The 12527-nt window shown below is 45.5% G+C and overlaps 2 protein-coding genes across 9 annotated transcripts in view; both read right to left on the reverse strand.

The window, feature by feature from the left end:
* Positions 1 to 1311, reverse strand: part of sh3pxd2aa (SH3 and PX domains 2Aa) — a 99054-nt gene extending 97743 nt beyond the window's left edge. For 4 of the 5 annotated variants that reach the window (XM_024802725.2, XM_024802724.2, XM_024802723.2 and 1 more), the window contains exon 1: positions 675 to 1310. In XM_024802725.2, coding sequence (XP_024658493.2) covers positions 675 to 770 — 96 coding nt within the window. In that variant the 5' untranslated portion in view covers positions 771 to 1310. Of the gene's footprint in view, positions 1 to 674 lie in introns of all 5 variants that reach the window. The other variant, XM_004538694.6, reaches the window with a different exon arrangement.
* A 1529-nt stretch (positions 1312 to 2840) lies between these two features.
* On the reverse strand, positions 2841 to 10384 carry stn1 (STN1 subunit of CST complex). Of its 4 annotated transcripts, none has more exons than XM_024802674.2 (10): positions 10133 to 10383; positions 7296 to 7391; positions 7096 to 7173; positions 6756 to 6926; positions 6435 to 6546; positions 5580 to 5730; positions 4436 to 4513; positions 3580 to 3702; positions 3433 to 3505; positions 2841 to 3117 (listed from the first exon to the last, which is right to left on the reverse strand). In XM_024802674.2, the coding sequence occupies exons 1-10, from the start codon at positions 10263 to 10265 to the stop codon at positions 2960 to 2962; spliced, it is 1173 nt and encodes a 390-aa protein (XP_024658442.2). In that variant the 5' UTR covers positions 10266 to 10383; the 3' UTR covers positions 2841 to 2959. The 4 variants fall into 4 exon arrangements, with proteins under 4 accessions (XP_024658442.2, XP_024658441.2, XP_024658443.2 ...); XM_024802673.2 differs by having other exon boundaries at positions 6756 to 6929; XM_076885297.1 differs by having other exon boundaries at positions 3008 to 3117; positions 3353 to 3505; positions 6756 to 6929; positions 10133 to 10384.
* Positions 10385 to 12527: the final 2143 nt, after the last annotated feature.

Here is a 12527-nt window from a genome sequence, read left to right on the forward strand (position 1 = left end):
GACGGCTAAACGCTGCGTTTAGGAGTCACACTGTGACTGTGAACAGGCCGGACACACACACAGGGACACAGACACACACACACACACACACACACAGAGACAGACACACAGGGGGACACACACACACACACACACACAGAGAGACAGACACACAGGGACACACACACACACACACACACACAGAGACAGACACACAGGGACACACACACACACACACACACACACACACACACAGAGACAGACACACAGGGGGACACACACACACACACACACACACACAGAGACAGACACACAGGGACACACACACACACACACACACAGAGAGACAGACACACAGGGACACACACACACACACACACACACACAGAGACAGACACACAGGGACACACACACACACACACACAGAGAGACAGACACACAGGGGGACACACACACACACACACACACACACAGAGACAGACACACAGGGACACACACACACACACACACACAGAGAGACAGACACACAGGGACACACACACACACACACACACACACACACACAGAGAGACAGACACACAGGGACACACACACACACACACACACACACACACACAGAGAGACAGACACACAGGGACACACACACACACACACACTCGTGAGCGGGACCAGGTGCGGGGGTGCAGGTGACTCACGTAGTGCTTGGACGGACTGCGCCTCTTCTCCACGTCCACCACCTTGACGTCCAGCACGGTGCGCAGCTGCATCTTCACCCTGCAAAGGCTCTGCATGGAGGCGCGTGCGTGCGGCCGCGGGGCTCCGGTCAGCTGACTCTTATCACGGCAGAGAAATCACCGCGCGCATCGCCGGTGTCGGCTAACGGTTCGGCGCTCCGTACTCGTGACGCAACCAGCATCCGATCCGACCCCAAACTTATCGACGGTCCATCTGAGCGCGTGCCCGTGAGCGGGTTCGCCTGCAGCCTCCACAGGCTGAGCCGGCGGCGGGCGGTCACCTCACAAACGGAAACGACGTGCGGCGGCTGCCTTTGTGTCTGCGGTCTGCATACCTGGAGCTGCCGGCGGAGGGGGGCGGGGCTTCACGCGCGTCCTCACGGCTGAAGACTAGAACGAGCCGGTACCGGCTGCGCCTCCATCCCGCTGCCCTGACACGGAAACCGGAATCTGTACGGCCACCCCCGAGCGTCCCCCTCTCAGAGAACCGGGAATGCTGTGGACATCTGGCAGCACGTGCGGCTGGGAACGTCACAGGCTAAACACCACAACCACCACTGTCCCACGCAGCGGCAGCTTTCTGGCCAGAGACACGCGCAAGTGGAAGTATGGATACAGATGTTTCACTGGCGACCAATCAGCGGCCGCCCCTCTGCTCCACATGAAGGAGCCAATTAGTGACTAAACACTGCCCCCCTGCGCACGCAGCAGCACCTTTAAAGATGCTTTTTGTGATCCCGCTCTGCAAACTGCAGCTGCAACTCCCAGCAGCAGGGGGCGGTGTGGTGCCGCTCCACGTGTCTTATGAGTGCGCTGTTTAACCTTTGATGTTACAAAAGTTACATCCTACATCTCCTCAAAGCTCTTCCCCAGTCCGCGCGTGTAAATAAGACTGACCTGGTTAAATAAGTTACTCTGACTCACTGTGTGCGCCACCCTGTGGTACAAAGTGGTATTACACCACAGCGCTGAAAGGTCCTAGTTTGCTTTCCGGAGAAGTTTTCCGTCGACAAACTCAAAGCGATTTTTTTTCACAATCTGATGATAGTTTCAGTGTATTTAGAAATAAATAAATTACTTTTAAAGATAATAATTTCCCTTGAAAACACTCAAGTACCTCAAAATGTTTGAAATCACTTTAAAAAAACACCCTCTCATCTCTGAGGCTTTGCCGTAAGCAGGAGCACATCTGGGCAGCTGCCTGGAAGCTGCAGGTTTCCTGCTGCAGGGTCATCTGCTCCGTGGTAATCTAATTACATTTATAAGGCTAGATTACCAAGCAGGCAAAATGCACAAATCTGCCCCAAGTGTTTGAATCCTCGGAGGCTTCAGGACCTGTGTGTCTGTGGGAAAGAAACACGCATCTCTGCTGAAAGCAGCGCTTCACCAGTTTCACATGATGAACTGGAGCCGTGACAATGAGGCCGTTGTGTGTTTTTGCTGTTTTGGCGCCACAGGGATGTTTCCAGGGTTTCAGAAAAACTGAAACTCTGAGCTGCTGTGCAAGTTAGTGAAGAATGTAGGAGACAACCTTCAGTCAGGCGTGTTTCTAGGGAGGTGGCACAGGGAGGGGGTGGGGTGCAGGAAACACTGATTCTCTGGCTCACGCGCAGGAGGTCCGCCTGTCCGTCCATCCTTCTCATCTCCGTCCTGGTTGCGCACACAGCGGTCGCAGTAGAGACGCCCACACCTCCACCTGACACGATGCTGCAAAGGCCTAAACATCTCTTTGTGTTGCATCTGAAGGCCTGAAGCAGCAGGTGACTAATCATGGTCATCACGTGTTTCCAGCCTCCTTCTAGCGACAATAAAGCCACGAGTTTTGCTTTAAACACCATCTTCTCCGTGTTTATCTTCCATGGATGGAACGTTTATGACTAATGAAGCTTGTGGGGGGAGCCGGGCTGATAAGGAGGTAATGGACTGATGTTATGAGGAGGCCACGGGGGAAATGGTCTGTGGGGTTTCTTCTTATCTGATGATGTTCTTGAGCAGACGTGCTGAGTGGAGCCCGGGAGACTTGGCCGGGGAACCTCCCCCAGGCTACTTCAGCCAGCTCGAGGCCCATCTTTGTTTCTTATTTATTTAAAAACATATTTATAACAGTGATGGTTTGTTTACATGTGGTTGTCATGGTTTTTAGAAACTTTAATAACTTAATATTTAACATTTGTGCGCTCATACAGCAGCTGGATAAAAGCTAAACATGATTTATGCACCGAGCGCTGATGCTCGGCAGCGGCTCCTCAGATGGCGGTGTAGTGGCTGTCGCTGGTGCTGATGATGTCACTGTTGCACTCGAGCGTCTTGAGGACGAGCTCCAGAGCGGCGCGGCTCACGTTGAGGCTGTACCGCTGCCTGACTGCTGACAGGATGTGCAGGACGTGGCAGCCCTTCTCCACATCTGCAGGCGCAGGAGGAGGAAATGAATGCACACACAGACACACACACACAGACACACACACAGACACACACACACACACACACGTGAGATCTAAAAGTACGATAAGGGTTTGTGCCACAGTGAAAACGGAGCTGTGATCAGAGAGCAACAGGTGTAATTGTTGTGCTCATTTGATTTCTGACAAGCAGGTAAAAGCTTTCTTTCTTAATTACATCCTCTGAAAAATAATTCGTGCCTCTGAGGAGGGTCAGAAAAGCTGTGAGGGCATCGCTAATCAAAACTTGTGTCTGTACTGCACTGAGCGTGTCCACGCACACTTCTCCCTCCTCGAGTCCTCCCTGATGACGTCTTTGACGGCCACGAGCAGGTCCTTGTCCTGCACGGTCACCTGACGAGGAGCAACAGCGTCACGCACGGCACAGCAAAAAGCTCCCAGAGATGAATGTGTCTGCAGTTTCTTACGAGATAGACTTCGTCCTGGGACTTGACCTTGCGGTACACGGCACCCTCGTCCTGTAGGATCTGCAGGGCCTCCTTCAGGAGCTGACGGAGCTGCTGGCACGCAGACGGACCCGCGACAGGCTCCTAATCAGCATCAGAGGAGCACGAGACAGAAAAACCCAATGAAACGAAGAAAGAAGGAATTTTGCTTCAGATCTGAACACATTTGTCACTCAGCTTACAGGCCGGCTGCACCTCCACGTGAGTTAGACCTTTCAATGCTACGAGGAACTCGTGTTAAAATCACTGCTGGAGGTTTAGTGTAGGCCAGGGGTCGTAACCCTGGGCACGCGTGCCACCGCTGGCACGTGGAGGGTTAACTGGTGACCATAGCTGGACTGGCCACTGGGCATACTGGGCATTTGTCTATGCTCAATGGTGATTTTTCATTTTTATGGGCAGATGGGTTTTTGAAGATGAAACCAGGAGATGTCCTTACTGAACCATCAGAGCTGTGATGGAGAAACAGGTTTACCTTTTAGGTGACATGGATGAGTTGAAGTTATGAACAGTTTCTGAGAGACAAATAACACCAGGATCCTTTTCTACAGCTGACAGCTGGTAACTGTGCAGGGGCGGGTCTAGCAAAGTGTTGCCAGGGGGGCAGGTAGGGCATTAACAGGGAGAGGGGGGCACAAAGAAATACTTTCTTATTCTCATTTAAAATCTCTCGCTTTTGATAAATAATTATCTGAATCTTACAACCAAAGTTTTTATCTGATGTGAAATGTATAGAAATCACACATATACCAACAAGACTGCACATCACTGTCACAGCAGCGTCTGTTTTCATTCAAAGGCTTCATGGCTTTAATACCTGGGGGGCCGGTCTCTCGTCAAAATGCCCGATTTTTTGTCCCAGTCCAGCCCTGGACACGACACGCAGTGAATCAATCTGAGAAGATGCATTAAAAAAAATAAATGGCCGGGCCAGTGCTGCACATCGCAAATCAGCTCACATAGACACATTAGCTGTGCTGCTTCTTAATGACGGTATCTTAGCTAACAACCCAACTACCAGACTAAAAATCACTTCGCCTACCGGTGACAGGGACGTTGCTAGCTGACAGTTTTTTCAAGCGATGTTGAAATTTCCACGTCCCGACACTTCAAAAGCTTCAGCAGCTGTCGGCTCAGCGCAGCATCAGCACCACGGAAACACACGGATACATCCATAGACTCGAGACAGAATTCACAATGTGCTTTCAGGACTTTCAGGTGTTTGGACCAATGTTTTCTTTTCTAATCAAACCAGAAGCTTTAATGAGCAGCTGGATTGTCTCGCATTAACTGGCTGGACACAGAGGACATCGACATGCAGCTGATTGAACTGAAAAGCTCGACTCTGTGGGGGTCAAAGTTTGCAGAACTACGAACGCAGCTGGAATCCACAGCTGTGTGTGTTCATGGAGCTGCATGTTCACCTGCTGGACGTCACTACCTGACAGGTTTAACTGTCTTCAGAACATTGCAGAGGCCTTATTGACAGTGTTTGGCTCGACATGTCTGTGTGAGCAGACTTTCTCTCACACGAGTCCTCAGGTAGCCTCTGAATGCTGGACACTCTGAGACCAGAGATCACATTAACATGTGTGTCTCTGTATTAATATAATTCTATAAAGTTGTTCTATATAGTGTGTAACTGTTAATATAGAGCATTACTAAATGTATTGCTAATGCAACCATATGGCACACTGACTTCTGAGGGAATTTTAGATGCACTCATCCTCAGAAAGGTTGCCGACGCCTGCTCGAGGCTTTAACACTAACCAGTGCTAACATGTCAGGCTCCAGCTTCCTTCTGTGCCAGATCAGAAACATGTTCTGAGATCTTAAAATGTGATGTCAGAAGAATCAGTTTTACTTTGCTGCAAAGTATCAAATCCTGGTGTTTATTTCAGTTTTTCAAAAGGAGGCTTCGAGGTGTGACGACTGGTCCCACGTCCCCTCCCAGTTCATACCTGGTCAGCGGATGCTGCCTGAGGCGGGCTGGAGATCAGAGGCTGCAGGAGGTCCTGGACATCGTAGGGTCTGAACCTGCTCACAGACTTCTGCTTTAAAAAGTCTTTCAAGATCTTTGTTGCCCTGCTGAGGGAGCTGACAGCCGAGTCTCTGAAAGACAGATGTTCGTCGTGACCCTTCGAGCTGCTCTAATAAAAAAAATAACAGCTGATCAAACGTGTAAGCAGCCTGCGACCTCTTTCACCTTCTGTCCTGCCAACAAATCTGAGAACGCCACTGAAAACTTAGTCAGGTTCACTGTAAGCCTGAAATAACCACAGCCCGAGGATTTCAAGGCACAACAAGATGTGGGAATAAGAAACATCTGCATCTATTTTAGCTTCTCCTCTTTTTCCGAGGACGTTCAGAGGTTCTCTGCAGCGAATCGTCAGAAAGCAGACCAACTGAACTCCTGTGACACTGATCTCTGAACAGATTTGGGCTTCAGACTGTGACACTTGGAGTTTAGACTGCAGCTTCAAACAGAGCCTGAGAATGTGATGATGAAATCTCCTGTAATTATGGAGAAAAAAATAACTGTGAAACGTTGACCCACCCGTGTGTACTCTGGCCCACAGCTGTGAAATCACTCAGAGAGTGAGGATAAAACTTTTAATGGCTTCATTAAATATACTGAAGTTCTTGTTTTTAAAAGAGCTGATCCTGGGTCAGACGTGGTTTATTGATGTGGACTCAGCTACTGGGTGTGTGTGTGTGTGTGTGTGTGTGTGTGTGTGTGTGTGTGTGTGTGTGTGTGTGTGTGTGTGTGTAGGGTTGAATGTTGACTCTCTGGTGTGTTGGGTGGATGCTCGTACCCCGCCGCGTCGGGCTCCAGCTGAGGCGCTTTGTCGTAACACTGTCTGTAGAGCTGAGGAGCCTCCATCATCCAGGAAATCTGCACCGCCATCACTGAGTCGCTCACTTTATCTGAGGACGCACAAGCACACGGGTGAGGACGGAGGCGGAGCCTGCCCACATCCACATATTCACTGTGAGTGTGTTTCTGTGCATGTGTCGCTCTGTTTGTGGTTCTTTGTGTTATTTGTGGAGGACTGTGGAATAAACAGCTGCAGACAGTCGGTGTTGCAGTGATGGTGGTTATGAGAGCGTGTGCGGATGAAGCCGTCTCCGCTCACAGTAGGTGGAGGCCTTGATTTCCCTCTGCTGCCTCGACGTCTTCACCGGTCCCCTGACTCGGAGCAGCTCTCCGATCTCCAGGCGGCAGCGCGTCCGCTGGGCTCGTCTCAGCTTCTGCAGCTCCGCCACCGGGTCGAAGCCTCCCTGAGCCGCGGCGCCGAGTTGTGCCCCTGCTGGAGATCACACGAGGACACTCGCTCTGTATCGATTCTGCATCTGAAGCATCACCAGGCTGACAAAGGAGGACAAGGACATGTCTGCAGGCGGCAGAGCGCTTCATTTTACTGAACAAACTGAAAGCAACGCCAGGCTAACACTGAGATACAAACATGAACTCACACTTGCTCGGCTCCCGCTCCTCTTTCAGGACGTCACTTTTCCAGCACAGGCAGTTTATAACGCCCGTACCATCATCCACTGTGAGCACGCAGCAGCGGAGACAAAAACAGAGCACATGTGACCAGAATACAATCGTGAGGTCTCACGACTACAGCAGTGATGAGCACAACTCCACAATGGGAGTGAGTGAGGAAGAGCACCTCCATAGCAGAAGAAGTCTTCCCTCTCCCTCTTGTAGACCACCGTTCCCAGCACGTCGACTTTGGAGATCGGGTGCAGATTGTAGAAGTAAATCCCTTTGAGTGGAAAACAACAGATAATTAAAGGTGAAGGTGTGTCTCCAGTGAGAGAGCAGCGTGTCCTCCTCTCCATGTGCTGAAGTGTCTCTGAGCAAGACACTGAAGCAAAGCTGCTCCTGATCGTCCAGTCTAGCTAGACTTCATCTGAGCTAACTGGAGTCCCTGAACTGGTCCTCTGGACCAGGATTGTACTGTTGGTAGGGCTGGGACAACGCGTCGACGTAATCGATTACGTCGACGCAAAAAATACGTCGACGTAAAAAAATCTGCGTCGATGCGTCGTCACTTTCAAAAAAAGACATGGCGGCAGCGAGTAGCGAAATCATGAGTGAGGCAGTTGCAGTCAACTTAAATCACTCCACCCGAACACGCAGTTCTACAGTATGGGGATATTTTAACAGAAAAGGAAGTGATTCAGTCGTTTGCCGGCTTTGTGAGGTGGAAATGGCCTATCATAAAAGCACGACGGCTATGCACCAGCACCTCAAACAACTGCATCCAGGAGCCGCTTCTGCAAAGGACAAACCACCGTAAGTTTAACTTTTTTACTAACGCTAGTTTTTACCCGTTAATTCATCCAGACCCCCCCGCCCCACGTAGACGTACACTCACTCATAGACACAGAGATAAACACCCAACCTCCGTAAATACAAAACTCATTTAAGCTGCTGAGCAGTAACATATAGCAGCTGCTGTTGTTATTGTTTTTTTTTTTTTGTGGCCCATGCTGGCAAAATGAGTCTGAATGCACGCAGGCTGATTATCAGAATCGGCGAAAGACAAAAATGTGAGACAGCGAATTGGCCGCAGGAGAAATGTTAACAAGGATAATGCACCACCTGCTAAACGTAGCCGTCGTGGACACTATTACAACATTGTTAAAGTGCTTGCAAAAGCAAAATGACAACGAACTCTTGATTTGTCAAATTTAATGTGTTTCATCCTATTTGAACGCTGTTTTTATACATAATGCTTCTCCAGCTTGATCTTATAGGTCAAAGTTATGCCATCTAATGACTAGAAAGCAGTGCACCAGTAAAGGTGCCATCAGCCCTGGGTGTTTAAACGTTATCTTTTCCAGCCATCATGATTACTGCATATCATAAGTTCAACATTGGGGATTATTATTAACCTCTTACTGTTATGCTATGAAAGCACATGGCATGACAGTATGTGTGTATCTATCTATCTCAACCAGATCCTTATCAAATTATTTTGATATTATGCTTTCCATATAATTATTTAGTAATTATTCGAATTCATCTGTGTGCTGTGTGATTTATGATTTCAGGAATAAACAGAAAAGTCTGGAGGACTACTGTCAGAGAAGAAGTACACCATGCACCCCCCAGGAGGTGGCTGTACTTACTGAGAGCGTCTTAGCTATGATTTTAAAAGACAAGAGACCACTTGCTGTGGGTGAGGGATTCAAAGAAATGCTGACCACTTTCCAACCAGGTTACACTCTGCTGTCTAAGCGTCATTTTACAAGCATGATGGAGAGAAAGTATGAAACTTCAGTGCAGAGACTAAGGAATGAACTAAAAAAGCCTCCAAAACATCCAAAATCTCCCTTACCACTGATGCTTGGACAAGTCTGGTCACAGAGTCCTACTTAGGGGTAACTTGTCATTTCATTATTTGTTCAAAGACGCCATTGCTGCTGTTTGTATATTATTAATTTTTTGCTATGATTTCCTTTGTTATATTTGTTTTGCAAAACATTTAATTTTTTGTTAAAAACAGAAGATTGTAGTACAATGTTATTGTGGATTTTGTTTTGTGAATGAAGAGCACTTTTTGGCAGAAAGCAAAGTGAATGTTACATTTTGTTTGTTTAAAGACACCATTGTTGCTATTTATTTGAAATGTTTTGTTAACTTTTCCTTAATTTTATATATGTTTGCACATTTCATTTCTTGTTAAATGCTATCTCTATTGTATTGATTGTACGACCTCTACAACTTTATTTTGCAATTTTTTTTTTATTAAAAGGTCTTCAAATGAATAAATTTGTGTTTTTCATTTATATACATAAATTAGTAAATGTGAAATTGCTATACAAGTCAAATAATGGGGGAGAAAATCATTAATCGAATCGAAATCGAATCGGATTGAAAAATGAATCGTTAGATTAATCGATGCATCGAAAAATTAATCGCTAGATTCATCGATTAGGAAAATAATCGTTTTGCCCAGCCCTAACTGTTGGACTATTTTTAATGCAATTACATGACCAGTAATATGGCTGCTGTGTTTAATGGTTCATGTCCTTCTTTGATTTACAGACTATGGTTTCTAAAATACATCCAGACAGTAAAAACTTTGTGATAGTCTGGATATCACAGATTTATTTTATCACAACTTTGCAAATGTTTGTGTTTCTTTGTTGTCTTTTTGCACGTCATCACATGGGGCCTGACCCCGTGGACCTCTGAGCTGGGGTACCTGGTCCACTCCATCACCCCTGCAGGGTTTACATTTATGCGCTGACAGGAACTACAACACATCACACCTGGCACCATCAGGTGGTGTAGTTGAAATGAAATAACGGAGGATTTAAAACGGTATAAATAAGTACAATAAATGCTAAAATAAAAATAAAGGAGCTCAATAAATGTAAAATTCTACACAATTCGTGGTGCAGGCTAACAGGCGCTTTAACAAAATCTAATTTAAAATTAGAGCTTCAGGAGTGACGACCAAGTAAAAGGTGAGGTACAGGTCCAGTTTGTTACCTGGTACCTGGGTGGACTCCGTCATCTCCAGGATGTCTCTGATATACAGCCGAGCGAAGGCGGAAAACACCGGATCCAGTCCCCACAACATCGACGGAGGCTCTTCCGCTGGATCCATCGCAGCTGTCTGCATTTCATCCTGGGATCAAACACTGATGGTTTACCTGCTTTCACTGGTTTCCCGCCAGCCACACAAACCGTCTCCAGGACAAAGTTAGCTAGTTTCAGTGGCGTCACTTCCTGTTAATTCCACGGTAGATGAACCTGTAGTTCGTCCGGAAGCGCAGCAGAGGGCGCTCACGATGAATAAAAGTGGACCGAACTTAACCCTTGTATGGTGTTCGGGTCTGTGAGACCCGTGTTCAGTTTTTTTCAAAAGAAAAATTAAACAATTAATTATTTTTTCACGTGTAAATGTGTTGTGTCTTTCCACTCACTCCACTTGATTATAACTGATTTATTTATAACATTTTATATAAAAGAAAAACGAGAAGCACATTAATTCATAAATGTGATCTAACAAAGGTAAAGGGAAAAAATTAACCATGTTTGCTGTTCATATGTCTTGTAATTGGGATGAAGTAAACATCTGTTGAGTAATTTAACATAAAATTGTTTGATAGTGTTAATTTGGAAAGCCAAAACTCTAGCGGGTCCACCAGACCCATGAACACTGGCTGAGTAACAAAAATACGAACACCACACAAGGGTTAATGTGCAGTTTCAGCCAGAAGATAAAATCTAGGTTTCACAAATTTTATTTCCCAATGCATTCAAAATACAGTAAAACAACACGTGTTTCCCCTTTTCTTACAAAGAAGATGATTTTGCCCACAAAGTCAGGATTTACGACAGGACACACTACCTTGATGGCAGCCAAATTAAAAAAACAATCAGGCGTTATCAGTGAAGTTCAACCACAACAGACACGATCATGTGTCCGTTAACAGTTATCTGGTGGTGGTGGGTGAACTCGACTGTTTCAGGCGTACGCTGTTACTGATTTTCCGCGGCTGTTCGCTTCATGCCTGAAAGCAAAATGGCGAGTGCCGTAAAGTGGAACAAGGTGCTGAAAAGTCCCTAATATAAATATTATTTTCATTTCTTTTTTAAACTGTACGAGAATATATAAACACAATCTAAAAATAAAATAAAATGTCCAAACTCCTCATATAAAACAACGCTAACAGAAAAAAGTGCTAACCCTACGAAATTCATCCAATCCGTAGAGTGTTATTCATTTTCGATTATCCCCCGGATGTGTTACATTCTTCTCTTGGCAATGTTTGCTTTTCCTCTCATAAGTCTATAAATACCAAAATAAGATCTCTCTTTCAGGATGCAATGGTCTCTGTTCCATCAGCCATATTTTATTGGGCCAATTTTGTAACAGATATTGAATGGAAAAAAGTTTGGACTTTACCACAAAGGTTTTTCTTGACAAACAAAATTAAAGAGATTTCCTTTAAGTTGATTCATAGGTTTTACCCTACCAAACAATATTTGTCCAAATTTATGGCTGAAATAAATGTAAATTGTACCTTCTGTCAAGAGCAACCTGAAACAGTTTCTCATCTGTTTTGGTCGTGTAAATTTACGTGTAAATTCTGGAAGGATTTCCACAAGTTTATTACTGACTTTGTTCTTCCTAATCTCCAACTGTACTATAAGGATGTTATCTTTGGCTATTATAATTTTAAAGACAAGGACAATGATGCTTTCTTTTTTATAAATTTGGTTTTATTTTTGGCAAAATTTCATATACACAAAAGCAAAGTCCTCGGCAGAAAGCCTGAACTTCTTGTATTAAAAATGGAACTTGCACAATATATAAGGACAATCTCCTCATCAAAAAACACGAAGGCTCTCAAGACTGTTAACATCTGTAACCGATTGAAACTGCTAACTTGATTTTGGCTCTTGCAAACTTTTGTTTATTTATGTTCCCCTTAATTTATTTTATTTTTTGTACTCACTTTTGTCTCACTGTCCTTGTCACTCTTTCTGTTCCTCATTGTACTACTACAATGTTATCTTTTATGTGATCCCTGTTTTACTTCACTGTATGTCTATAATGTGATAAATAAAGTTTAAAAAAATAATAATTCATTTTCGATTATTTCGCGACTAGAATCCTGGAAATAGCGGTTTTTCGGTCACGTGACCTTTAATCAACTTTTTCACTTTTCTTAAGTGCTAGAAGGCTTTCGTGTTTGTACAAAGTATTAAAAAAGGTACGTTAGCAGCATTTCTGTGTGTGAAACTAAATATTTCAAGGCATATTTTGTCTCGCCAATTCGGCGCGTCTACGTTTGCAGTGGCTGATGGGAAATGTAGTTCCACGAACACAAAGAACCCCGACCGTTCTGTTTATAGAAATGACAGAGACCGTTGA

This window comes from Maylandia zebra, linkage group LG6 (assembly GCF_041146795.1).
Source record: "Maylandia zebra isolate NMK-2024a linkage group LG6, Mzebra_GT3a, whole genome shotgun sequence".
In the NCBI taxonomy this organism is placed as follows: Eukaryota; Metazoa; Chordata; class Actinopteri; order Cichliformes; family Cichlidae; genus Maylandia; species Maylandia zebra.

Coding starts and splice junctions, on each gene's coding strand:
- stn1 (XM_024802673.2), bottom strand. CDS start 10,265: ATGCAGACAGCTGCGATGGATCCAGCGGAAGAGCCTCCGTCGATGTTG. Junction 5,731..6,434: donor CTGGAGCCCGACGCGGCGGG/GTACGAGCATCC, acceptor TCTGTCTTTCAG/AGACTCGGCTGTCAGCTCCC. Junction 3,506..3,579: donor CCCAGGACGAAGTCTATCTC/GTAAGAAACTGC, acceptor GCTCCTCGTCAG/GTGACCGTGCAGGACAAGGA.